This window comes from Bos mutus, chromosome 5 (genome assembly GCF_027580195.1).
Source record: "Bos mutus isolate GX-2022 chromosome 5, NWIPB_WYAK_1.1, whole genome shotgun sequence".
Lineage (NCBI taxonomy): Eukaryota > Metazoa > Chordata > Mammalia > Artiodactyla > Bovidae > Bos > Bos mutus.
The window spans coordinates 45367761-45395675 of NC_091621.1; the positions used below are offsets into that span (position 1 = coordinate 45367761).

Sequence of the window (27915 nt, forward strand, 5' to 3'; positions counted from 1 at the left end):
GCACAAGATCTACCACCAGGCAGGTATGAAGGAAACATGAGCATCCATCCTTCAGCAGTGTCTCATCTAACGAGAACTGGAGGACCCGGCTCTTTTACGGGATTAAATACAGCAAAGCCAGAGGAGATGGTGTCTTAGATACACAATAAACAGGAAAGGAAGGAGGAGTGGAAGACAGAAAGGGAATTCTCCCTGGAGCTTTCTTCCATAACCAAACAGTGGAGGGAGTGGAGGGAGGGGTGGGAACTCCAGGAGAGCTTTGATGGGACCTTTGATGGCTGCCCATCCACCCCCGACCACCACCACATGCCCACCGCCCCAGGGCCAAGGCCTGATAAGACAGGTGGTTGGCTTCCACCTGTGGGGCACAGTTGGAAATGCTGACTTGAGGCCTCAGTGGGGGAGAAATCTCTCTCACTGGGTGCTTACTGCACCTGTTCAGGTCTCAACATCATCTTCTGGGCTCCCAGTGAGACGGCCAGTCACATGTGAACAGAGGGCAGATGGCTGATATTGTCTTATGAAATTTTTCTTTCATTTATATAGATATAAACGTCTGCTGCTGCTGCTGCTAAGTCGCTTCAGTCGTGTCCGACTCTTAGCAACCTCATGGACTGCAGACTACCAGGCTCCTCTGCCCGTGGGATTTTCCAGGCAAGAGTACTGGAGTGGGGTGCTGCATTGCCTTCTCCAATAAACATTGGCAGGTCTTGATAAAAATGAATTTCGTACTGAGAGCTGCTGCCACAGTAGTTAAGAGTCACTGCTCCGAATAATGGTGCTGTTAAGTTTTATCATCAGAGTGAAGTCCTCTCCTGTGACAGGGGACAGAGCCCTGACCCTGGTCCCAGGCTGGGTGATGGGGGCGGAGGAGGCAGAATGTCTCATCTGGGTCTGGAAGCAGCTCCATTGAGGTGGGCAGCAGGGAGGTAGTGAGACAGCCCCCACCTGTTCGTTCTCCTTTGGTGTTTGGGTAAGTCTGAAAATGCCCCGCATCTCAGCCGTGCTAAGTAAGGACTCACTTCGTCCAGCACTGAGGGGCCAGCGAATCTGCCCAGAACTCCACGAGTGGTGGTAGTGGTTGTGGAGCCGAGTACCAGAGACGCCCTGCTCCACCCAGCCCTGCTCCTGCCCTGAACCCTGGAGACCCGTGTTCCTACGAGATAAGCAAAACCCCTATACACACTCCACAGAACCCATCCACACCCATATACACACAACACACCCTCCACGTGCAAACACACACGCCCTTCACATACTCTGCTGTATATCACACAAACACTGCCTGTAAATGGATGGAAAAGAGTGCCGAGGAACCATGGGCGGGGGGCGGGGAGGGTGGTTGTGACTGTGAGTGGAGCAGGGAAGGGCGCATCAGTCCATGCCAAGTCCCTATACCATCTTGGCTTCTAGAAACTGTGGGTGTGACACACCCAGCTGCTGAGAATGGACTCTAGATCTCTCCAGGAACTTCCTGTGTCCCTAGGGATTCTTTGTCCCCAGATGTTAAGGAATGAAGACGGTACAAAGGCATCTCTGGCCACCAAGAAAACGCCATATGCCTGGTTGAGGAGTACAGGCCTGAGAACTGGATGGTGCGGGGTACAAATACCTGATTTTTAGTTAGGCCATTGGCCTAACTTGGCCGACTTGGTCTCTCAGGGCCTGATCCTGATGCCAATCACCTGTGAGGCCTACAGAAAGGAAACCCTCCTGATATTCCCACCCAAAATCTGCTCTGCTCCCCAACAGGGTTTGCTGCACAGATAAAAGTCAAGTGGGGTATTTGAGACCAAGGCATCAATGAGTTTTTCAGCAAAAATAGTCTCTCTGGGATCAGCCTGGAAGAGGCCAGACTCTCCTCCACGTGGCCCCCACCCCAGCTTCTGATCCCAGAGACAGGCCTCCTGACAACCTCTTTCCCACCTCACAGACAAGGGCTGCATACAGCATAGCGGGTTGGCAGAGCCAACTGAAGCTTTATTTTGAAAAAAAAAGATACTCGAATTGGATTTATTCTGAAAAAGACGCTTACATTGGCTTTTAGGTGGGGTCATGGGCGAAAGGGGCAACCCCAGGCAGTCGACTCCCCCCAGGTGTGGGCGGAGGACAGGGGCGAAACCTCAGGTCTCCTATGCAGATGCTCCCCTGCACAGCTCCATCTGCAGGAGCCAATGAGCCGGAGAGGCTGGGAGGGACCGCAGGAGCCTTTCACTTGGACAGGACATCAGAGGACTCGGACACCAGCTTCCCATCGCGGGTCTCAATCTTCTTCACAACCACAGCCTTGGAACTGGTGCGGCTGAAGGAGCCGGGGCTCAGGCTGTAGTTGAAGCCAGGGGTCCCGTAGGATGAAGTCAGTCCACCTGGTCAGGAAAAGACAGCCACGTGAGTATGGGAGGCTGTGCTCACATCAGGTGCTTGCTGTTCCCCCTATCTCCCTGACACTCCAGAAGTGGTCCTCAGGGAGGGGGAACTGCCCTGGTTCACTTCTCCAAGATGACTGGGCGAAAACCAGGAGCAGGGTGGGACAGGGTCTTGCTATTAGCTATGTGACCTTGGGGAGATGTTAGAGACTTGGGTTCGAGTCCTAGGTCAGGAAAACTCCCTGGAGGAGGGCGTAGCAACCCACTCCAGTATTCTTGCCTGGAGAATCCCACAGACAGAGAAGCCTGGTGGGCTACAGTCCGTAGGGTCACAAAGACTCGGACACGACTGAGTGAGCACATGTACGCATGCGTGCGACCTTGGACAGGACATTTAGCTGGGCCCTAGCTTCCTCAGCTGTACCAGAGGGACCTGCAGAAGAGCTGCCCTCCGCCCTGCCCCAAGACTCGGACACTCACCTGCGTAGCCACTGGTGGTCTTGGTGTGGATACTCATGTTCTGCATCCCAGACTCCAGCCTGTACCCAGAGGACACATGGAACATCAGGACCAACCCTTGGCCCTGAGGACCCAGGTCCCATCTCCCGCACTCCAGGGATGGTGCACCAGGGGTGCTCAGGGAACCCCCACACCTACCGGCTCTCCTCGCCCTCCAGCAGCTTCCTGTAGGTGGCAATCTCCACGTCCAGGGCCAACTTGACATTCATGAGCTCCTGGTACTCGCGCAGCTGCCGCGCCATGTCCTGCTTGGCATTCCTCAGAGCGGCCTCCAGCTCAGCCAGCTTGGCCTGAGCATCCTTAACAGCCATCTCACCACGCTGCTCAGCGTCAGCGATGGCAGCCTCCAGGGAAGCCCTCTGTCGGGGGAGGGGACAAGCAAGCAGGTAAAGCAGAGGCCGGTTGCCTCCTCTCCTTCTCCACCTGCACCCACTCTCCCTTTCCCCTCCTTTAAGGATCCCCTCTCCACGACCTGGACTAACCAACTCCACCCACCTTACTCCAAGAAAATGTTAGAGGGGACTTTCGTTATGGTCCAGTGGTTAAAAATCTGCCTTGCAACGCAGGGATTGATCCCTGATCAGGGAACTAAGATCCCACATGTCAGCTACTGAGCCCGTATGCTCTGGAGCCCACAAGACACAGAGAGTGCACGTGTCATAACTAAGACTCAAAGCAGCCAAATAAATAATTTTTTTTTTAAAAAGGAAGAAAATGTTATCGGTGGGTGAGAGTCAGGAAGTGAAATGGGGGGACATGAGCAGCTTCCAGATCCCTCCTGCACACACTTCTCACCTGGGATGCTGTACTCCCCACTCCCAATGGGACTAGATCTCTGCTTTCTAAACCCCCTTAAGTCATCTGATATATAAGCACTCTGATTTATAATACAGATAAAGCAAGCTTGGGGAACCCATCCTGGACCTCCAACCTACCTGCCCAACCCGTGACCCCTGTTCTGACCCCTCAGCCTCCCAGAACAGTCTGGCCTGTAGCTACCCCTCCAACTCCCGAGATGCTTTCCCCAACCCCCAGACACCTCACTCCTTTCTGTAGTATCTCCTCCCACCCCAGAGGTGTCCCAGGACCCTCTCCCACCCCCAGCCCAGCCCATACCTGGCCTTTGAGACCCTCGATCTCAGCCTGGAGACGGTTGATGTTCCGGTTCATCTCAGAAATCTCCGTCTTCGTGCGACGAAGGTCATCCCCGTGCTTCCCAGCCAGTGTCTGCAGCTCCTCATACTGCAGATGTGAGATGAGGAGTGAGGTTGAGACGGGACTCCTGGTCCCTCCAAGGAAAGAGTACCCTCAGCCAAGTCACCAGAGCCCAGGTCATCTCACGCCCACCTGGCTCCACACCTCTGGGCCTGAAACATCCCATCCCTGTCCCCCGGCACGACTTGGCAGCCCCACTCCCAGCAGGCAGAGTTTGAAATCTCGCTTCTCCCTCAAGGAAGGACTAGCACCCGGAACTACCCAAAAGGGGAGCACCAGGTTGAGCCCCTGCTCTTTACCTTGATTTGGTACATGGTCTCGGCCTCAGCCCGGCTGCGGTTGGCGATCTCCTCATACTGGGCCTTGACCTCAGCGATGATGCCATCCAGGTCCAGGTTGCGGTTGTTGTCCATGGACAGGACCACGGACGTGTCAGAAATCTGAGACTGCATCTCACGGATCTCCTGTGGCAGGAAGGGGAGGTGGTAAGGCCCTGGCCCCGCACACAAGGAGTCCCCTTCTGTAGAAGGGCCTTCCACAAGGGACAAGACAGGGCGGGAGAGAAGGCAAAGTTCCTAAAGAAGGAAGATGGGTCAAAGACCTGGAACTTGGTGGGAAGTAAAGATGAAATGAGGCCAGGCTAAAAAGAAATCTGGCTTTGGGTGAGAGACCAGAGGGGCAGAGCCCTTCCACGCTCTCAGCTACCAGTATGGCGGCCCCAGAGGGCTCCCATATGGCCCAAAGGATCTATCTAAACCCTAGGGACAGGGCAGGTCTGAGGTAGCCAGGTCACCACTCTGCAGTATGTATGATGACCTTGGACAGTCTCTTTCAGTTCTCTGAGCCCGTTTTCTCATCTGTGAAATGGGGTAATAAACCCTCCCTCATTCAGGGAGACAGAACATAAAGGACATCCATGCCAGGTGACTAATGGCAGTCGGAATTATTCTGGGTTGGGCCCTTGTCTGTTGGTGCACTGGCGGGGCTGGAAGGAGCCTCTGATGGGGCCAGGGAACCCCAGTCTCCGGCAACTAAGAACGTACCTCTTCATACAGTTGCCTGTAGAAGTTGATCTCATCAGTCAGCCCTTCCAGGCGGGACTCCAGCTCTACCTTGTTCATGTAAGCTTCATCCACATCCTGTGGGGTGGGGAAAGGGGAGCCAGAGCTGAGTGCCCACTCCTGATTCCAAGTTGGGGGACACCCAAGGGCCTATACTTAGAACTTTCTAATTGCCTTCCCACCTCAGCGATCCAGTCCGGTCTCTGCCCCACCACACCTGCATTCCCAGCCCCTTTACCTCACCTTCCTGCACATTCCACCTCCTCCCGCCTCCCCCTCGGCCTGGAAGCCTTCTATAGCTGGACCTCCAGTTCCACTGCTCCATTTTCTTAACCATGTTCCAACACCCATGCTGCTGCATAGTTCTGTCCAAATGCACTGAGCTCTGTCCTTCTATGTTCAGTACCTAGGAGGCACCCAAATGTTGTCCCATGACTTGGAAACATTTAAGAACAGAAAGCCTCTAGCCTGAGGCTCTAAGCGCCAGCCTTCTGTGTCTGGTGGGGGGAGGGGTGCTCCCTCACCTTCTTGATGATGACAAATTCATTCTCCATGTCTGTGCGCTTTTGGATTTCATCTTCATACCTGATAAGGAAGAGACATAGAATGAGAGGATGAAAGGGAAAGGTGAGGTTGCCATTGGGTCTTTTGAGGGGGGGAAGAATATCTAGAAAATTCAGTTAATGGAAATGTAAAAAGATATGAGATAATTGGTCTGGTCATTCTGCCCCAACCAGCTACTGTCTCCCCAGGCTTACCCCACACCATCCCCAGTCAGTGAGGAAGCCTAGAGCAGGAAGTGTCTCCTCAAATCCATGAATATATATTGGATTAGGCATATGAGGAGGGTTAGTAACAGTGACTGACAGGAGACCTTTGACAGAACTTTCTGGAATGTGCCGGAAATCAGGGATAAGGAAGAAATAGGGGCCAGGGCTATTAACATACAACAGAGGCCTGTTGGCTACCTCTGTCTCCCATCTTAGATTTACTGTGTAAACTCTAGAAGATAATTTGTTGTCCAAATCAAGACAGTTCTGCAATTGAAGGGGGAGGGGAAGTGCTATTAAAAATGGACATAAACCCAGACTGTCCTGGGGTCACCCTAATTATACAGGACTGCACTGCCCCAAAACCAGAGGGCCTTAGGGTCTGAAACCTCTGGTCCCAAGGGGCCAGGCAGGGTGATTGATTTCAGTTGGGGAGGACGGAGGCTCACTTGGTCTTGAAGTCCTCCACCAGCCCCTGCATGTTGCCAAACTCCACTTCCAGCTTCAGCTTCTCCTGGGCCAGAGTTTCCAGCTGCCGACGGAGGTTGTTAATGTAGCTCTCAAACATGTTGTCTATGTTGCTCCGGGCAGTCTTCTGCTGCTGCAGGAGGTTCCATTTGGTCTCCAGAACCTTGTTCTGCTGCTCCAGGTGCCGCACCTGTATGATGGGGCAGAAGAGTCCACAGTCACATCAGGCCAGAGCTCAAAGTCTGGCACAAAGCAAGCACTGTGTTTTCCCTTAATCCACTCCCCAAGCAGCTGGGTCTCCAGAACTGCATTAGTGTTGGGCTGCGAGGAGACAAGGGGGTACATGGTTGGAAGTAGATATCTAGGAATTATGTTGAAGTTATACTTTCAGGAAAAAAATAGGTATTATTGACTGAGATTGTATATTACACATCAGTAAAAGTAGCCAAGTTTTGATTAACACTTTTCATGATTGAAAGAAATATAGATGGTTCATATCAAAGAATCATGATTATTATTTGGAGTGGCTTTGAAAGACTCATAGATTACAGGGAAACTTCAGCCCTACAGTCTGGAAGGCACTGGCCAGAAGACCTAGGTTTTAGCCTAATGCTGCTACTGATCTTGAGTCGCTTCCCCTCTCTGAGCCCAGGTCTCCTCAACCCTGCAATGGCCTAGAAGATCTCAGGCAAGCCCTATCCAAGCCCCATCTCTAAGAGCAAGAAACTAGGTAAATCTGTCTGCAAACTGAAGACCCTCCTCCCCACAGCCCTCTCTTTGTGTTCTCCGACATCCAACCCCACCCTACTCTACCCTGAATCCACAATCCTGTTTTCGTGTCCAGAACACAAAGGTCCTAGGTTCCTTGGGTTGGAGGAATCCAGATTTTAGGATGAAATTAAACTATGTTGGAAGAGAAAATTTTTTAAGAAAGAATAACAAACTGGTCCCAAAAAGAGGAATGCTTTTTTTTTTTTTTTAATTAACCCAAAGTTGGAACTTCTTTTAAATTAGGAGGACTTGGAAAAGAAGTTTGTCTTAAGGGTTTGGTTCAGATCCAGCAAATCCATCTCTGTAAATCCCTTTCTTCCTCAGCTCATTCTGTCCCAAAATTATAAAAAATAAGTGATTATAACATTTATCCTTATTAGACTGCTTAATGTAGGCCAAGCACTGCTAAGCTCTTACATGTATTATATGCCTGAATAGGCAAAACCTCTTGGATTTAGGGGTTAGGGAGCCCATTTTGTAGATGAGGAAATCAGATTTAGCAAGTTAGTCCATCAAAGGAAAGGGTAGAGCACTGGGGACCTTCCGCCTCTGCTAAACTACTCACTGGGAAGACCCCAGAGCTAGCTAAAGGCAGTCAAGAAGTCAAGTCAAGGGTCCCTAAGGCCAAGGAACCACCAAGCTTTCCCCAAAAACAGGGGCTGGCCCGGTTCCCAGGGGACTCCTATTCTTAAAGGCGCCAATCTGCCCCAGGATTTCCCTCCTTCCGCTCCCACAGTGCCTCCCAGGAGCCAGTCAGCATAGAGGAACTCGTCCTCCAGCGCTGGGGGCCCTGGGGCCTTAAGGGAGCAACAACCCGCTTCCAGCCCCAGGCTGCAAAACCCGGCCTGGCGCCTTCCCTGAGAAAGTGGAGCCAGGTCATTGGGGCAGAGCTGAGGAGCGAAGAGTGAGGGGACAAGGGCCGAGGCGGGGGGAGAGGGGCGTTGGTTGATAGGCGCCTTATCTGAAACCATAAATCCTGGGGTTTAAAAGGACGTGAAACGCGGGTAGGGTGTCCCACGCCCGCAGACTTTGAATCCTGCATGGGCTTTCCTGAAGCCAGTCCCTGGCGTCCCACCCCACCCCACCCCTACCCCACTCCACCCTGACACACTCCCACCACCCCCACCCCCGAAACCCCAGGTGCTAAGTGCTCCCCAGGAGACTAGGCGCGGGTCTCCAGCACGCAGCCTCTGCCCCTCACCCCTCCGTGGGGGCTGGTCTCTGCCCCGCCCGGCCCCGCCCACAAGGTCAGCTCCCCGGGCCCTGGCCAAGTTATGACTCATCTTGATGTCCCCCACTCTCAGATCCCTAGGACCCCATAGGCCTGGATCAATATTTGCCTGCTTGAATCAGGACTGCTGCTTCCTTCTCCTAGAATTCTATCAAATTCCTTTTATTAAAAAAACAAAAATTTTTTTAAAGCACAGGAGCAGTACTGGAAAGGCCCTTGGGGCTGGGATAGGGAGAAGGGTGACCCGGAGGGAGGAACTCCCCTCCCACAGCTAAACACCTGGAACACTTCGAGGCTGAGAGCTTTACAGACTTGGGGTGAGATGGGCGAGTGAGTCAGGGGCCCCCAAGATTTACAGTCAGAAGCCTCCAAAATCCCTCCCTATCCCTTCCCCTGCCCAAACCCAAGTGCGCAGAGGGGCCAAGTCACTAGTTGGAAGGCAGAATGTTGCCAGAGTGGGTGGGGCCCAGCAGGACACTAGTGAGGGGCTGGAGATGTGCCCATGGGTGGGGTGACCAAGAGAAAGGGCTGGGATCCTGGTCCAGCCCCAGGCACTGCCAGCCACGCAGAGGGGAGCCCTCACCTTGTCGATGAAGGAGGCAAATTTGTTGTTGAGGGTCTTGATCTGCTCCTTCTCCTGGGTGCGGACGGCCTGGATGTTGGGATCCACCTCCAGCTTGAGGGGGCTCAGCAGGCTCTGGTTCACAGTGACAGCTGTGATGCCCCCCAAACCTGGGGCCCCACCGTAGCTTCCAGCCATGCTCATGCCGGTGCCCAGGCCACCACGAAAGCCGCTGCTGTTGCCCACTCGGGAAAAAGCCGAGGAGCTGATGCGGGAGCCGGGCCCACTGGTGTAGGAGCGGCTGCTGAAGGACCTGGGGGCAGAGGTAGACACCTTGTAGGACTTCTGGGTCACCCTGATGGACATGGTGGAGGCTGGAGAGGAGGCGAGGAGGCCGAAGCTGAGTAGGAGTCGAGGAGTCGAGGATTCGAGAAGCTGCTTCTCAGTGGGGTACAGCTCCCCGATGGCCTTTTATAAAACAGAGCCCAGCCCATGAGGAGGGGATTGGCCTTGTAGCTGAGTGGCTAGTCCCTGAGGGGGCAGGGCCTAACCTGACACCTGCCACCTACAGGCTGGACTCAGGTGGGGGCAGCAGAGAGCTGCTCCCACCCCGGAGCCCACGCCTGCACCACCCTGGAACCCAGGAAAAGGCAACTCTGTGAATGTGAAAGAGCAAGGACTCTGCCAGCCTCTACAAGCTCCCTGTAACAAAGCTTGCCCAGGGCTGCCCAGCCACTGCAGCCCCAAAGCCTGGGTCTTATCTCCTTCCCTCCCATGGGAAATAAATGCACGCACTGGGGAACATGGCCAGCAAGGGACCCCTGGCATTTGAGTCTCCTCTGAGCAGCCGATACTCCAAGGACACCACCCTGTGTTCTTTCTTTCCTCCACTTCGTGTGATTACGAAGGTCTGCCCAGGCTGGACACTTGGGTTCCAAATCATTGAACCTGAGGTCAACCATTTGCCTGGTCTTTCCTCAGTTACTGCTGTGCCCTCAGCCCCTGGTGCAGTGCCAGGAGGCACTGGGAAAATATTCTTGGAATGAATGAATGAATGAACACACACTGTCTTAGCTATGGGGCTGTATGTGAAAGTTAAAGTGAGATCCAACACAGTGCTTTTCCAGGACACAACGCCGTGGTGTCTTTCTCTCTTCCCAAGATCACAGGATTCTTGGGCCTGAAAGGCACAGCGAAGGATGAACAAGAGCTAAAGGGCGGGCTGGGGGAGGTCAGGAGAGAAGGTGGCTGCATCGGGGGCTTCATCTCATTGCTCATCACTCCTTGCAGGAGTCATTCCCACGGCCCCCAGTGGGTGGATCACAGGAAAGAGGCAGGACTGTGAGGTGGGGGTGGAGTGGGGAGCTCCAACGGTGAGTCAACCGGCAGCTTCTCTTTCTCGGCCACCTCCCTGTCCCCCGCTGGCTGTAGGAGAAGGAAAAGAGTCCCTGCACCTGTCTCCCCAAACCCATTAAGAAAATGAGTCAGGAGAGCAGGTTGGGGCACCGCATGCACCTGCAGAAGGCTGGAGAATGGGGAGCTGAATAAGGCACCCAGGGCCTGGGTGGGGCATGGTGAGGCAGGCTGTGGGTGGAAAGCACAGGTTTTGGGTCCCCAAGGCAGAGATTCCAGTAGCAATTACCTAATGGCTGGGGCTGGATTCTCTGATAGATCCTGCAGGGCATGAAATGGAGAGGAGTGGGTGGCTGTTTACTCAAAGCCAACAGATTCCCTGGAGGAGAGGGACAGGTGGCCCAAAGCCCCCAAGCCCCAACCGAGGTGACTGCTACCATGCCTGTCCCCAGGGCAGGTGAGTGGATGACTCTACGTCCTTCTCCAGCAGGCATCCCAGGCACCCAGAGCACAGGCACAGAGACCCTTAGAGAGTGAGACCCAGAAACCCTCTCCCTGGGAGACGGACAAATCCCAAAAGACAGACTTGCAGATAAGCTCCCCTCAGATCACACATACCAGACCATGCACACATACGCACAAAAGAACGTACTTTGAAGTCCCTTCCGGAAAGACAAACCCAGAGACTCTCAGAGGGGACACAATGACCACATCCCTTTCTTCCCTCCCCTCTTTTCTCTTCCCACCCTCCCCAGGCTTGGCCTCCTGCCACACAGAACCAGGCCGTACCTGTTTGTACCAGGCCCTCTCTCAGCCCCTTTAAACAATGCTTAGTTTTCCAAGGAGTGATTTGAATGCAAGCTCCCCCCTCTCCAACAAACACCCACACCGAGCAGAGCTGAGAGACTTCGCTTTCCTGAGACCAAAGGGAGGGGTATGGGCCCGGTGCCAAACCAGGCCCAGAGAAGGCGGAAGGAGAGAGGGAGGGGCTGGTCAGACAGGTATGGCAGCCCAGGGGAGGGACAACCCAGCAGCTCCCTGCTTCTCCTCCCCCACACTGTGGTCCACACAGCGGACCTGGGCACACTCAGAGGGGAGAGACCTTACCTAAAGTCCTCAGCACAGAACTGCAGCCCAGAGCCCTCCCCTGAAATCTCAGCTCTCCCACCCCCAGCCCCAGCCACCCGGTCCCCTGGTTGCAGGAGTGCCTTTTGTTTAAGATGAAGACAAAGCGGCCTACAAGGACTCTGTGGTTTTCAGGCTGTAAGAAGGCCCAGACCTCACCCAGGGGAAGTTCCTCTTTGCTGGGGCAGCGCAGAACGATCCAGGGTGGAAAGTGCTTGCATCTTTCTTGTCAGCTCCCTATTGCCCAGAGCCCTAGCCAACCCCTCCCCCATGCCTGAAACCCAGCTTGGGGTGCAAGAGAAGAGGCCAGACCTGCCCACTCCTGTGGCCCCTGCCTGGGATTCCGGCTTGGAAGCAATAGAGGGAAGCCCTGGTGGCTCAGCCGGTAAAGAATCCACCTGCTATGCAGAAGACCTGGGTTTGATCCCTGGGTCGGAAAGATCCCCTGGAGAAGGGAATGGCAACCCACTCCAGTCTTCTTGCCTGGAGATTTCCATGGACAGAGGAACCTGGTGGGCTACAGTCCATAGGGTCGTAAAGAGTCGGACATACCTGAGCAACTTTCACTTCACTTCACTTTCAGGACTAGGGCCAAGTTACGAGGGAGCAGAAAATGGGACCGAGGTGGCCTGAGGGGACAACTTGTAAAGCTGTCTCTGACCACTGAGGTCTGCACACTGCTTCCTACCCAACAAAAGGGAAAGTGTTTTTGGTGACGCCCTACCCAGATCCAGATTCTGCTCCAAACTGCCTTTCCTGGAAATCAGAAGAGGGAAGGAGGAGACGCTCACCCCCTCCACCCTGATGGTGATGGCACAGGATGGCACCAAGGAAGTCCCCGGAGGCCTCAGGTCAAGGCTGAGGCCAGAGATGGGTGAACAGGGTAGCTCTTTATCATACGTCATTCACAATCCTCCGAAAAGATGGTCTGAACACATTCTTCTCAGTGATCAGGACTGGTGACACAAAACACCTCACTCAAAAAAGCACTACTCACAGTAGCCAAAATGCAAACAACGCAAACATCCACCAGTTGGTGAATGGAGAGACAAAAGGCGACATCCCCCTACAGTGGTGTACCATTCTCAGTAAAAATGAATGAATCACCCATACCTGCTACAGTTCAGATGAACCTTGAAAAACGCTATGCTGAGTGAAGGAAGCCAGTCACACAAGATCACGTATTGCATGATTCTATTTGTATGAAATGTCCAGAAGCAGCAAATCCATAGAGACAGAAAGCAGATTCATGGTTGCCAAACTACCTCCAGGCTGGAGGGAATGGAAGTGATTGGTAAAAATATGAGTTTCTTTTAGGGCTGATGAAAATGTTCTAAATTCAATTATGGTGATCATTGTACAAGCCTGTGAAAATAGTAAAAATCACTGAATTGTACATTTTAAATGGTTGAATTGTGTGGTATGTGAATTATAGCTTAATAAAGCTGTCACAAAAACAGGCAATCCACAAAAGCATAAATCAGCCACGTATATAAAGTAGAGACTTTGCGGACCAGCATAGGATTCAGGGGACAGAAAGGAAGATTTTGTTTAGATGCTAAAGGTAGGTTCCCTGCTTCTAGATTAGTAACCAGAGCAGAGTCTCCAAAGAACTGAAGTCACTTTAAAAGATGAGCATTTGAGTCTTACTATTGACATGGAAATATCTGAGTTTAGGGCTGAGGCAGCAAGAACAATTTAAGTGGAAAGCCACAGATGGTGGGAAAACCCATCAGTAAGCCACATCATGAATAATAAAGTTGATCTGATTGTTCATTTTTGTGCCCTATGCCTCAAGGCCAAAATTGTTTGTAGTCAGTGCTCAGTAAATGGCGACTATTTGTCATTGTGATAAACACAGCTCTGATGATTCAAGCCAGTCCAAATGGGAATATACTGCCTAGAGAGGCAACAAGCTCCTGCCCCTAGAAATCTGGAGAACAAGGTGTGCTAACCAGCTGTCTTCTGGGTTACTGTAGGAGGATTCCTAACTCAGATAGGGGTTTGGACTAGAACTTCCCGATCCTCCCCACTCTGAGAGCCTTGATCCATGATCTGCTGTCACAGAACTTAGGCTTTGGTTGGACAACCACGAATGTCCTCCAAACCAAACTTTTTATTTTGACAGAAGACGTAGTTAGAAATTATTAGAACAGGCACAGGGAGAAAAGTAGGAAGGTAAGCCTCCTAATGGAGGAAAGGAGACAAGCCTACAGCCTGGAGATGATGAGGTCTCCAGCCTGCTCTCCCTTCGTTATACCCTCGTCTCCACTGATACCAAACTGGACGCAGCTGTCTACTGGACAGACAGTCAACCGTAGCTCAGTCATTGCTGCCCTTCCTCTTAATTCTGGTTCTCCGTCTGGAGCATGCACACCAAAATCGCCCAGGCTGCCCCTGTATTTCTTTTTAATACAAGAACTCTTTTATTTTTTTAATGATTTTATTAACTTATTTTTGAGTGCACTGGGTCTTCATTGCTTTGCGGACTTTTCTCAAGTTACGGCGAACAGGGGCTACTCTCCAGTTGCGGTATGCGGGCTTCTCATTGCAGTAGTTTCTCTGGTTGCAGGGCACAGGCTCTAGGAGTCGCGGGCTTCAGTAGTTGTGGCATATGGGCTCAGTAGGTGCAGTTCTCTGCTTCTAGAGTGCAGGCTCAACAGCTGTGGCACACGGGCTTAGTTGATCCAAGGCATGTGGGACCTTTCCAGACCAGGGCTTGAACCCATGTCTCTTGCATTGGCAGATGGATTCTTTACCACTGAGAGCCCAGGGAAGCCCACCTGCACGTTTTAAAAGCTTCCTTGCAGCAGCCAGGGTTGAGCTCTTGGCCTTGGCTCTGCTCTCACATGAAGACCTCCAGAAATACACCTCTCTCCTCTCCCAAGAGGATATAGGCTACAGCCCAAGTCCAGAGCACTTCAGGGTCCCTGGTCAGAAAGAAGGAGATACCTGCCCTTTAGGAAGGAAGATAGTGACCAGTCCCCAGAGCCTGACACTCCAAGGACACAGACAGAGACTGAGAGAGGACCTAGATGGGTCCCTCTCATAGAGGTGAGGACAATGTGCAGGAGGTCTGAGTGACGGGAAGGAGGAGACAGGGAGTCGCTGGCTCCCCAGGAGGATGGGTCCCCAAGGAAGGAGTTGCACAGCCCACCCGCCTACATACCTCCACTGCAAGAAAAAAGTGTCCCTAAAGGTGTGTTCAGGTAACCAGATAGGAGTGCAGGAAGGGGAAAGGAACTGCAAGGACCTGGGTCTCCGCTACAGCCCCCATGCCTACCCTCACTCCTAGCCCTGAGAATCACCTGTGGCCTGGAAAGTGAAGTCACTCAGTCGTGTCCAACTCTTTGCGACCCCATGGACTGTAGACTACCAGGCTCCTCCATCCATGGAATTTTCCAGGCAAGAGTACTGGAGTGGGTTGCCATTTCCTTCTCCATGGGACCTTTCCGACCCAGGAATCAAACCCAGGTCTCCCGCATTGCAGGCAGACGCTTTACCATCTGAGCCACCTGTGGCCTGGGTTGCTTGGCAATGGAGCTATTGTCCAGTGGTCTTTTGTTTTGAATTTCCTGCCCAACAACCTGAAGACCAAAGCAAGGAGTTAGGGGAAGGGACCCCAGGCCTTTATTCCCTCCTGTTTTTATTCACACATTCATTCACACTTGTCCACTTAAGGTATTGCTTATCAGACAATACCCTAAACAGTGTGGTGTTCCTACCCCACAGACTATAGCCTGCCAGGCTCCTCTGTCCATGGGATTTTCCAGGCAAAAATACTGGAGGGTGTTGCAATGCCCTCCTTCAGGGAATCTTCCCGACCCAGGGATCAAACCCCAGTCTCCTGCATCTCCTGCATTGTAGGTGGATTCTTTACCAGTGAGCCACCAGGGAAGCTCCAAAACGGTGTGGGGAGATAGCTTTTTGGTTCCTTTCATGCCAGTTCAGTGCAGGTAGGAGCCTCCTATGAATTAAGCAAGGTATAGCCTGAAGGTTTCTATTGAAAGGTGAATATTAGGAGTCCTTAGTCACTAACTTGGTATATTGATGGTTTAGCAGCCTGGAGACCACCTTCAGATCAGCAAACTGACACTCCCAGGGGCAGGGCCTGAGAGAGGGGGCCTGAGGACAGCAGCGTACTTTGATAGGAAGAAGAACACAGTGTCAGCACTGAGTCCAAGTGCCCTCTGGGGAGGCAGGAGGTCTGGTGGGGAAGGGTACTGAGGTAAGCTCCCTTACCAAAACATTGCCTGAAGTTTCAGGCTGTGACAGACTTCTGAGTATTCATTTTTCAGCCCACATCTCCCGGCCTCAGAGAAATCTAGGGCTCTGCTTGAAAAGGGCCCTTTGTGGTCTGAAAAACATCCCCCAGGTACCCCCTTAAAAACCCAGAACTAGTGGAGTTGAATAGGAACCTTTGGAGAGGAATAAATTAGGGGTTTGGGATCAAAACAAATACACACTGTTGTTGTTCAGTCACTAAGTCCCACTCTGTGATCCCATGGACCGCGGCATGCCAGGCTCTGCTGTCCTCTACTCCCTCCCAGAGTTTGCTCAAATTCATGTCCATTGAGTCAGTGATGCTATCTAACCATTTCATCATCCATCGCTCCCTTCTCCTCTTCCCCTCGACCTTTCCCAGCATCAGGGTCTTTTCCAATGTGTCAGCTCTTCGTATCAGGTGGCCAAGGTATTGGAGCTCCACCTGCAGCATTAGTCCTTCCAATGAATATCCGGGGTGAATTTCCTTTAGGATTGACTGATTTGATCTCCTTGCTGTCTAAGGGATTCTCAAGTCTTCTCCAGCTCTACACTTCAAAATCACCAGACACATACTACTACTGTATATAAAATAGCTAAACAACAAGGATGTTCTGTATAGCAGCAGGAACTGTATTCAATATCTTGTAGTATATTCAATATCTTTCCTATATGGGAAAAGAATCTGAAAAAGCATATACGTATGTCCGTGTATAACTGAATCACTTTGCAGTATACCTGAAACTAATATAACACTATGAATCAACTATACTTCAATTTAAAAAAAAGAACCTTTGAAGGCCTTGATACTTCATATTGATCAGAGTCCCAGGGTAGGGCACATTCTGACACACTAGCCCAGGCACCCAGTCCAGCCCTGGGTGAAGAAGAAGGGCCCCTTCTTGCTCTCCTGATACACAGGAGCTGTGACCCTTCCACATCTGGTTCAGAAGAGAAAGTTGCACGATGCAGGTGGAGTGGTGAAAAGTCATGGGCAAGGCGTGATCTTCTGAGAGCTCTCCCGGTCTCCAGATCTCACCGCTTCATCCTGGGAAACAGCCACTTCTTAGGCCATTCCAAACCTTCTCCGCAGTCAAGAGTCATGGCCCACAGGCAGTGATCATTTGTGCATGGTAAGCTGGGGTAAATGCTTGGGACTAGGTGTGCTCTGGCCACGCAAAGCTTCCCTCTGACACTCAGAGAGCTGGTGGGCCCAGTGCATCACACAGGTATAGCTCACTCTTGGCACAGCTGGTGTGACCAGACACCCTGGCAGGGAAGCTCTGGCTTGGGGAGACCATTCTGTTCTGGTGAAGTGAGGAGCTGAGGGAGGAAGAGAAAGAAATGAGATGCAAGCAGCTATGGCCCACCTTGGAGAAAGGGCTCAGAGATCAAGATTCATGGGAGCTGGCAATAAATTCCCAGAAATTCTACCATAAACATCCAGTGTGAGGCTAATCACCTACCATAAACTCAACCACAGCTCATGGAGAAGCAGGACTGGGGCGGGGAGGGGGTCTCTTCAAAAGTGCCCAAGGCCAGCCCTGCCCATCTCTGTCCCCACCTCTTGGAGAAGAAGGAAGTAAAGACTCCACCTGGTGACATCTGGCTATGCCTCGACAAATGACTCCTATATGGATCTGTTTCCTCTCCTGTTATTAGGGGTGGGGATAGTCAGCCATCAACATTAACACAAGTTTTATGATTCTATATATCACTCAAGGAGTCCAAAGAATTTGGCTTCAATCAGAAAACAATGGGGATTTTCTCCAGAGGGTAGAGCCTAATGATGATAAGAAGGTATTTTGAGTACCTGCTGGGTTCTCCCTGGGTACATGTAATTCAAACTCAGCCCCTGCCCTCAGGATACACAGGAGTCAAGGACAAACAGCCACTCACATGCCCACCCTGTGTGCATACATCCCCTCTGATCCTAACAGCTAGTCAGCCCCTTGCCCTCCCCACTTAGACACACACACGCCATCCAAGCGTGAATAGTGCCACCTTTCCCACCCATCACAGCCACATGCATGCCACCCTTCAATGCACGTCACACAAGTGCCTGTACACACACAGCTAAATCATCCAAACCAAGACACCCAGGTACTCATTATTGCTGAGGACTCCTGACTGCAAGTGACTGAGACCCAAGTCAAATGGGCATAAGCATGAAATAGCATTTATTTGCTTACATAATTGGGAGGTTTGGGATGTTTATTTGGCTTTGGTATAGCCAGATGAGGGACTTGATGATGGCATCGGATTTTCTCTCCTTCCCTTGACTGTTTCCTTCTGTGTGGGCTTCCTTCTTAGCTGACCATGACCATGTCCATGCTGCAGCAAGGATGGCAACCAAGGGAGAGCCACTTTCCCAGTCTTTATGGCTTACGTTCCAAAACCGACTCCCATTGGATTGACTGAGGTCACATGCTCCTCCTGGAACCAATCACAGTAGCAGGGGGAACTGGGATACCAGATTGTGAGCCAGGTAGAGGACAAGGTGGTCAGCCCTTCCCAAACTCTATAGAAGAAGGGCAGAAGAAGATAATTCAGCAAAAGAAGAGGAAGAGATGCTGGGCAGGTAAAAACAACAGATGTTCGCTACTCACTGTAATCCCAATGTACACAAAGGAGATATGGAAATATAGAGACTGTAGGGGTATAAAGATATTGGTGTACCCAGCCGTTGCATAAGTATAAATCCTGCCTGGTCAAAGTCTACCTTCTCTACTTATCAAGGAAATATTGATCTCAGATAAATGAGTGATTGAGACATAGGATATAGGAATTTAGAAGAAGAGAAGAGCTGTTTTAAATGAGTTTGAAAAAAAACAAAATGAGTTTGGGCTTGATGGAAGTGAGTTTAGAAAAGAAACCTATAAAATGCAATGAGTTATTGGATAAGAACAGGTATCTATGAAAAAGCAAGACCAGGTGGGGAGAAGGGGATGGGATTGAGGGTTTTGAAGGCCAGACAGTTTATCCTATAGGTCACAGGGGCCAAGGAAGATGCGGGCTGGGAGGAAGACATGGTTAAAGCGGTGCTTTAGGAAGATTCAGGGGGCTGCAATGTGTAGGTTAGACGGTAGGGGCTAAAACTGGGAAGAGACTAGACAGGGGGCTATTGCAGCACAAGAGAGAAGGCTTGTGGGGTGCCCGGAGCAGGGTGGTGAGAGGATGGTAAGAAGAAAGAACCAACAGGATATGGCAGTTGACTGCCTGGCCGAGTCCAACATGAAGGGAAGCGAGAAGGTGACTCAGAGGCACTTCCAGTAGCTCCCTTCTGACCCTAGCACCTTCTGCTCTAGCAGACTGCAGCTCACACTCACCACGAGCTGCTGGACCTTAGAGTCAGACCGCAGCTTCTTGCAGACAGGAGAGCATCCACCAGTATCTATGTCTGGTTCCCATCCCTGCGCCAACCTCTGTCTGGCAGGGCATCCACCCAGAGAAGAAGCCGAAGAGGGAATGTGTAGACTCTCCCCCTGAACACACACAGTTTACACCCATCACCTTACCTTTGTTCATCACACATGCACGCACACACACACCTTCACACCAGCAACAGGGTAGTGAGGCCACCATGAAATCCTCCGTGGTCCTCAACAGGAGATCCAAATCTGGGAGAACCTGTTTTCTCCCCTCCCATCATGCCATGCTTGGAGAACAGGGTTTGGCTCTTGTCTGACTCTGACGAGGGACCTGGACACATGGAGCCAATGCAAAGAGATGTCTGGGATAAGGAGATGAATGCAAACCACATTCTGCAAACCTCTTAGGTAGCTGGCACTGAGAGCATGCTCCCTGGAGAAGAGGCACAGACTGCCAGAGGAAGAAGGGACATTCATCTGTGTGGTGGTGGTTGCGGTTTAGTTGCTAAGTCGTGTCTGACTCTTGTGACCCCGTGGACTGTAACCTGCCAGGCTCCTCTGCCCATGGGATTCTCCAGGCAAGAATACTGGAGTGGGTTGCCATTTCCTTCTCCAATTCATCTGTATGGCCCCTGGGATATGACCAGCACCAGCAGGAAGGAGCCCCCAGAGAGAGACTTCTGCTGGCTGTAAGAAAAACTTCCCCAAAGCTCAAGCTTTGGACAAGTGAAGTCTGCATTGTCACCTGGGAAGTGGTGGCAGAAGTTCAATAGATGGGTTGGCAGGGCCCCAGACACACATTCTAAGACCTACTATGTGCACTGTGAACTTCACCTCATGGAAACTTGCAAAGAGTTTGTAAGTTTATCCCTCCAGGCAAGGATGGGTAAGTGCCCAAGTCCACATGGCTCTGAAGAAGACTGGACTGAATGCAGTGGACTCCTCACTGGTGGGACTGACCAAGCCTGTCGATGCATGTCCTACTGCAGCCAGTGTGACTGAAGGCCAGAGGATACTGCATGCGATCAAAAGAATTTTGTAACCACTTCCCAACTGTGTGAAGCTGGGCACACTACTTAATCCCTCTGAGGTTCCTTTTCCACAGCTGAAAATGCAACTACCTAAGGACTGGTCTAACAATCAGGTAAGTTGACAGTTGTAGATTTTCAATCAATGTTAGCTCGACTCTCATCACCCCTCCCCATGTGCAGCTTCCCCATTCCTTCACCATCTTCAGGACCAGCAGCCCATGGAACTTGTGTTCACACCCACTTTGACTCATTTGCCTGGTGAAAATTGAAGTCCCTGAAGGATGGGACCATGTCTCATGCATCTCTGTGTCCTCTGCAGTGTTCACTCAGCCCATGGGAGGTGTTCACAAGGCAGAGAGCGATCGTTCAGAAGGGTTGAGGGTAACTAGAGAGAGGTGGTGATTGCGAGTATAAGAAGGAGTCTCTGGGATTGTAATAAAGGGATAACATGCAAAACTCTGCTGCAATGCAAAACAGAAGCTTGCAAATCCAATTCCAAGGAAGCCAGCCATGCAAACTGAGCTCTGCCCATGACACCCATTCTGCTTCCCCAGCTCCCAACCCAGGGCTCTTTTCCCTGCCATCCTTGATGATGGTGAAGGTGGTGATGTGGGAAATAAATGATAGTGATAATGATGTCAGCTTTCATTTGCTGGGTTCCCACTAATGGTCAAAGTGTCAGATCTCTTACATATTTATAATCATAAAATAACCCAGGAGGAAGGTAACATTACCCCATTTTACAGATAAGAAATTTAAAGGTCCTTCAAGATTTGACCTCAAGTCTGGGGTAAGTCCAAACCCTGGGCATGCTGTTTTCAGTGATGCTTTCTTATAGAGTCTGTGTGAATAACCCAGAAGAAATGTCCCCCCCAAAATTTTCTTCTTTTATTTAGCAATCCAAAAAATATATATTATATTCATTTACTGAATATCTAAATGACCTCTCCTACTTAGTAATCCAGACAGACCTAGGGGACACCTCCCCAAAAAAAGAAAGCCCATGAGAGCAGAGACCTTGACTGCCTTACTAACTACTATATCTGCAGCCTTAGAAAGTGCTTAGAAAGCGCCTTCCAACATATGATGAATGAATTCACTAATCACTGCTCAGTCTATGCCATTGTGTGTGCGTGTGTATGTGTGTGTATTAGAGAGGGTAGGAGAGCAGCTCAGGTCAGGTCAGGTCGGTACTACCTACCACCCAATATCCAACATACCTTCCAGGACTCCTTGGTCTCTAAGGGCTAAGACAACTCCAAAACAGATCACAGTGGTACAACCCTAGGTCTAGTGACAAAGCTGCTGACCTGGAAGGTGGAACTGGGCTTGGTCCCAGCCAGCCCAGCCAGCTGGAACCTGTTTAGCCCCAAGGAGTGTTAGGCAAGCTTCTATGGCAACACAGAGCAGTCTGTGTTTTTGCATTCCCAACAGAATTCCAGCCTGAGGCCAGGGCTCCCCAAGGCATTGCTCCTGTACTGCCCTCTCTCTCCTTCCTTGGTTTCCCAGGTGATCATCTGGGAAAGCTAAGAGAAGCACAAGCCCCAGAAACAGCCTCCACAACATGGGAGACAAAAGTGAAAGTGGTTCAGTCGTGTCCGGCTCTTTGTAACTCCATGGACTACACAGTCCATGGAATTCACCAGGCCAGAATACTGGAGTGGGTAGCCTTTCCCCTTCTCTGAGGATCTTCCCAACCCAGGGATGGAATCCAGGTCTCCCACATTGCAGGTGGATTCTTTGCCAGCTGAGCCTCAAGGGAAGCCCTGGGAGACAAAGGAGAGGGCCATTTCCCTACCGGATCAGAGCTTCTGGCTCAGGAGTATCCCGCTGCAGAAGTCAGAGTCTCCAGGCCTCCTCCTAGTCCCATAGGTCCATGGCTCCCATGACCCCCACATTTGCAGCCACAAGAACCCTCCACCTCCAACCACCCCTCCCCACCCACAGCCTGACCCTATTTCACATGACAGCCAGCTCCTACACAAACTCTCTCTCCACCTGGTTCCTTCACCAGACTCTCCTCTCTCTGGCTCCACTCCAAATACCTCCTACAGGAAGCCCTCCCAGACTTTCCCTCTCAGACTTCTCCCCAGGTTTCCCATCCAGGACTCTGATCCGGTCTCCCAGAGTTGGGCATGGGTGTAAGTACCCACCCACTGACTTAGGAGTTTCCTTAAGGCAGTAATGACAGCTTTTAATCCTTAGAGAAACTATGAAATCAGCACTGTCTCCATTTTACAGCTGAGGAAACTGAGCATCGAGGTTCAGAATAGCTTGTGCTCTAACAGTAGAACTGGGCCCTGTCTGCCTCCCTGCCTTACCCCTCCCTCTCTCCCCATCCCTTCAGGGTCTTACCATATGCCAGGCACTCCCTGAATCATAGACTTTTTATAACCCCATTTAATCCTCACAATTAAACCTATGAGGAAAGTACAGCTAGTCTTATATATACATTAACATGCAGAAGTTTAGAAACTTTAGATCCATTCTGTAAGGTCCCGTAGCACCTAGGTGTCAGGATCAGAATCCAACCCAACTCTTCTGGCTCCGAAACCCAGTTAGCTTTCCCTGTCCTGCTGGGCTTCCCCGTCCTGAGTCTAACCAGACACAGAGACACAGGGGATAGGGTACAGACCCTCCAGGCCAGCATGAAAGCGTTCGCTGTCATCAGCCAGCACCTCTGACAAAGGAAGATGACTTCCAGAAGGCCTGCAGAAGTTGCCCTGCTGATCTGGGGCTTAGGAACCCCGGGACAGCTGAGAGCGGGCTCCCTGGCTAGCTGACCTCCTGCTCCCAGTCCCTGCCCAGCCCACAAATCCTTCGAGCTGACACACCCTCAGGACCTTTCACTTCTGCAGATTCCTCCACCACCTCCAAAGTGCTCCAGGCTTTGTCAGGAGAATTCTTTTTTTTTTCATTTTAAGAATTGTTTTCAACAGTTCTTGAAACAACATATACGGCCACAGCCGATTAAACTGGGAAATCAAATAACCCGTGCTCCAGTCTCAACTCAGTCTCTAAGTTGCTGTGTGATCTGAGACAGGTCACTTCCCCTCTCAGAGCTACAGTTGTTGCATCTTTTATGAAGGAGCAGTCCCATTTATTTTAAAAATTCCTTGAAATTACATTTTATTGTTAATGACATTTAAATTCATTTTGTTTTTAGAACTTTGATCTTCCCAAAGTAATTGCAATGCCTTGGGGAAAACATTAAGCTTGAAATCACACCTGATTTGGGCAATTATATAATGCTAATGTTTGCAAGAGATTTTCTTTACCCTGTGCAGTCCCCATATAGAACTACTGCTGGGAAGAATAGGGAGGGGTACAGGATAGTTAGGGAGTTGAAGATCAGCACGTCCACACGGCTCTATTTAAAATGGATAACCAAGAAGGACCTATGGGATAGCATAGGGAACTCTGCTCAGTGTTATGTGGCACCCTGGTGGGAGGGGAGTTTGGGGGAGAATGGAGACATGTATATATATATGGCTGAGTCCCTTTGCTGTCCACCTGAAACTATCACAGCATTGTTAGTTGGCTCTATTCCTATATAAAATAAAAAGATTTTTTTAAGTTAAAAAAAAAACCTACCGCTCTGATGGGTGAAAACTATAAGGTCTCCCCCAAGAATTCACCCAATCCCTGTCTGTTGCCTCCTTCTCTTCCGTTAAGGAGCTCCTGTGGTAAGTCCACTCTCACCTGCCCTCCAGAGTCTGCTGCTGCTGCTGCTACTGCTACTGCTAAGTTGCTTCAGTTGTGTCTGACTCTGTGCGACCCCATAGACGGCAGCCCACCAGGCTCTCCCGTCCCTGGGATTCTCCAGGCGAGAACACTGGAGTGGGTTGCCATCGCCTTCTCCAATGCTACCTCCCTGCAATACCAACCCTTGAACAAAACAGCATCAGCTCCCTTAAGTAATGCCTTGATGTGATGATTCAATCGCTAAGTCATATCCGACTCTTGCGACCCAATGGACTGTAGCCTGCCAGGCTCCTCTGTCCACGGGATTCTCCAGGCAACAATACTGGAGCAAGTTACCATTTCCTTCTCCAATGTAATGCCTTCCTCCCTTTCAAAGGAGCATCACCACCCTACTTCACTGATTTCTGCTCCTGCTATTCCTTGAATTAGCCAGTCCTCCCTTCAGTCTGGTCTTTTCTCCCTTTCAATAAGGCCCCAGCCATGGTATTTCAAAGCTTGAGCCTTTTTGTGACTCCTCCTCTCTGCTGTGAGCCCTGAGCTGTCTCGTCTGTGCTTCTGACATGTCTGCCGTTTGGTCTCTGTGTTGTTACTTGGGTGTATCTTTCTCTGTGCATCCCATCTTTCAAAGTGTGTAAAGTTCACTTTTTTCTCTGACAGTATAGGGGATGCAGGAAGTGAGTATGATCATACATAATTTTTCCCTAAATCCAAATTTTTTCAATATCTACAAAGTGTGTATATATATATATATATATATATATATTTTTTTTTTTTTTTTTACTTGCTGCTGCTACTGCTGCTAAGTCACTTCAGTCGTGTCCAACTCTGTATGACCCCATAGATGGCAGCCCACCAGGCTCCCCCGTCCCTGGGATTCTCCAGGCAAGACCGCTGGAGTGGGCTGCCATTTCCTTCTCCAGTGCATGAAAGTGAAAAGTGAAAGTGAAGGCACTCAGTCGTGTCCGACTCTTCGTGACCCCATGGACTGCAGCCCACCAGGCTCCTCCATCCATGGATTTTCCAGGCAAGAGTACTGGAGTGGGGCGCCATTGCCTTCTCCGCACCAGGTGTTAGTTGTGGCACGTGGGATCTTTACTTGTGGTATGTGGGATCTAGTTCCTCAACTAGGGATGGAACTCAGGCCCCCTGCATTGGGAGCCTGGAGTCATAGCGACTGGACCACCAGGGAAGTCTCAATACTCACGACGTCTTTTTTAATGCTGTACAATATCATACAAGTTAAAGACACATACAATATAGTCACAATTTTGAAAGGTTATACTCCATCTATTGTTATTATATGACTATTTTTTAATATAGAGAATGTGACCTGGAGATAAAATGAAAATAAATATTACATTAAGTGGAAGTTTAAGTATTGAAAGGGAGAAAAGGCTAGACTGAAGGAAGGACCGGCTAATGCAAGGAGGAGGAGTAGAGTGAGGGAAAAGGAAAGGAGGGGATGTTCCTTTGCAAAAGGAGCGGTGAGGGGTTGGCGGGGGGATCTCTTTTCACTCAGACCTACAGTGGAACATGGAGCCCAGAGTCCAAGGCCCAGAGGAGAGTGGGAACAGCGTGCTTCGAGGGGACAAGAGCAAGCCACGGCCTGGGTGGTGAGGAGACCTCCTGGGGGAGGAGGTGCCAAGGAGCAGATTTCTGAATATGGTGCTGAAATGCCTCAAATTCCTGGAAAAGTCTGTGTAACGCAAGGTCAGGCCCAAGAAGAATGCAATTGGAGGGATGTCCGCACAGCCCACCACCTTGCAGAGAACCAGCCGTAAACCTTATCTCTCCACCCACGGAGAGCTGGGGAGAGCTATCTCCGCATTCTCCGGAATTCAGGCTGAGTCAGCCCTGGGGGTTGGGAGGCCTAGGCCATACACCTGAGTCACCCCAGCATGGGTGGTCCATCCGGAAATGAAGTTGGAGCAAAGGGTGGCCAGGATCACTGATGCCAACAAAGGCTAAGTGTCTTGGATTCCTATCAGCCAGCCCTTAGCCAGAAATTTCCCTCCCAAGAAAGTTATGTCCCGGGGCTGGACAGCACTGTATTGCAGGCAGCAACTTTGGACATTCAGGACAGTGAATTTCTTGTGGCCTGTGGGTTTTCCCTCTCTCTGCCACCATCAACTACTTCTCCAGCTTCAAAAATGGCAGTTGACTCACCCTCTTTCTTGGGGCATTGGAGTAGGACCCAGAAGGGAGCCCAATCCTGATTCCAATCTGTCCCCCTTCCGCCCTGAGTGGAGCCCTGGCTTCTGGGAAGGAAGGAGGAGAGAAGAGGCAGTGTTTCTTGCTGTCTGTGGCCCTGAGAAATTCTCCAACTCCCTGCCATGTTCCCTCCCGCCTTCTCGCAAGCAGGTGAGAAGGGGCCCCAGGGAGAGAGACGTGCAGCCATGAACGCCCTCCTCCTCCTCCTCGCAGAGTTGGGGGAGAGGTGACCTCACTGCCCGCCTGAGGCTCCTAGACACGTAGGCTTTTTCCCTGTGGCCCAGCCCCCCTCCACCTCCACACTGAGCTGGCTTTGCTTTGCTCCAAGTTGTCCTCTCCCAGGGCCCAAGGCCCAGGGCCCAGCCAGACTGTTCTACAAACACCACTTTGATCCTGTCACTCCCCAGCTCAGAACTTCCTTTGCCTTCAGAGTAAAGGTCAAGCGGCTCATGAAGGATGGAGCTGAGTCCTTCCTACCTGGCACTAGCTGCTCCTGCCCCAGCCCCAGGGCTCTGCCTGTCCCTCCTGCCGCCATCCTTGGCACCTGCACCTGCTGAAACCTTACCCTTCCTGCAGGCCCCGGCTCCAGCACACCCCGGGCCCTCTGCAAACATTTACTGAATGAAAATCACACACCAGGCACCTCCGCACACCGCCACCCACAGTCAGCACAGTAGGAAGTGCCCCTCCCACAGAGACCCCAAGAACCGACCTTTGTTACTCCCTGGGCTGGGTTATACCTGTCTGAGCACCCCTCCCTGATTGTAAACCCAAGCCACAGGCATCTGACAGGCAGTGGACAAGGGCAAATGAAGCAGGTGCCCATATTCATCTCATCTGATCTGCACAGTAACCTTGGGAGCTCAGTATGGTTATCCTCATTCACAGACGAGGAACCCAAGGCTTAGAGAAGTGATTTGCCCATCCAGTGGTATTTGGGGCTCAAGCCAGGGCCCCCAGATTCCAATCCAGGGCCTTCACACCCGCTATAAGGCGCTTCCTCAAAAATCAGGGTGGTGGGACTTCCCTGGCAGTCCAGTGGTTAAGACTCTGCCTTCCAGTGCATGGGGGGCAGTTTCAATCCTTGGTCAGAGAGCTAAGATGCCACATGCCTAATGGCCAGAAAACCAAAACATTAAAAAAGAAGAAATATTGTAACAAAATCAATAAAGACTTTAAAAATGGACCACATCAGAAAAAAAAAAAAACATAACAGGGTTCTGTCTTGCAAGTTTCTATTTCCCTCAGCACCCAGCACAGGAATTTGTTTGATTCACAGAATGAGAGAATGAGTGAATGAATGAATGGTTCCAAGAGTCAATTCTATCCAGGTGAATCATTTTCTCCGCTCTGATCCCTATTCTTCTCCCCCGCATTTGTTTTTTCTGTCCTCTCCTCTCTTTCACCCCAGGCCCTAAGGATCCAGCAGATAAGGAGGAAAGAAGCTGTAATTGTTCTCACCGATTCCAGGGATTGGATTCAGGCCCCAGGATCCAGGCCCCTAGATGGGAGGACAGGAAGGCTCTGCCCTCCACCCCACACCCAGCTTGATAGCGAGACCCAGCCCTCACCCCATCCTCCCCAATTTCTCTCCAGACCCAGGGGCAGGAGGGGCAGGAGGGGGAAGCAGGGTGCCTGAGAGCAGTGAGGGGGTGGAGAAGGGCCTAAATGCATGACTCACCGCCCTCGTGCCTTCCGGGAAGGGGAGTGAGGGACACCTGGACGCTTGAAATTCCAACCCTTCCCCAGAGAGAACTTAGGTGTCTGGACAGGAGGAGGAAGAGCTCTGTTTACCTCAAACTAAAAAGCAGCCATGGCAACGGAGCCCAGGGCCATCTGAGCAGGGAGCAAAGGTCTTGACCAGAGTGAGGGCCCTGCTACCAGCCTGCCAAC

General features: G+C 51.2%; 1 protein-coding gene and 1 long non-coding RNA gene across 3 annotated transcripts; both read right to left on the bottom strand.

The window, feature by feature from the left end:
* Positions 1-1952: 1952 nt before the first annotated feature.
* Positions 1953-9432, bottom strand: KRT8 (keratin 8). The gene is made up of 9 exons (XM_070370835.1): positions 8985-9432; positions 6381-6589; positions 5686-5746; positions 5144-5239; positions 4400-4564; positions 4002-4127; positions 3024-3244; positions 2847-2905; positions 1953-2366 (listed from the first exon to the last, which is right to left on the bottom strand). The coding sequence occupies exons 1-9, from the start codon at positions 9327-9329 to the stop codon at positions 2212-2214; spliced, it is 1437 nt and encodes a 478-aa protein (XP_070226936.1). The 5' UTR covers positions 9330-9432; the 3' UTR covers positions 1953-2211.
* Positions 9433-13777: 4345 nt separating this feature from the next.
* Positions 13778-27798, bottom strand: LOC138987938 (uncharacterized). Of its 2 annotated transcripts, none has more exons than XR_011464241.1 (3): positions 27704-27798; positions 17897-18225; positions 13778-17027 (listed from the first exon to the last, which is right to left on the bottom strand). It is a non-coding gene; the product is annotated as an uncharacterized lncRNA (long non-coding RNA). The 2 variants fall into 2 exon arrangements; XR_011464240.1 differs by lacking the exon at positions 27704-27798 and adding an exon at positions 27484-27678.
* Positions 27799-27915: the final 117 nt, after the last annotated feature.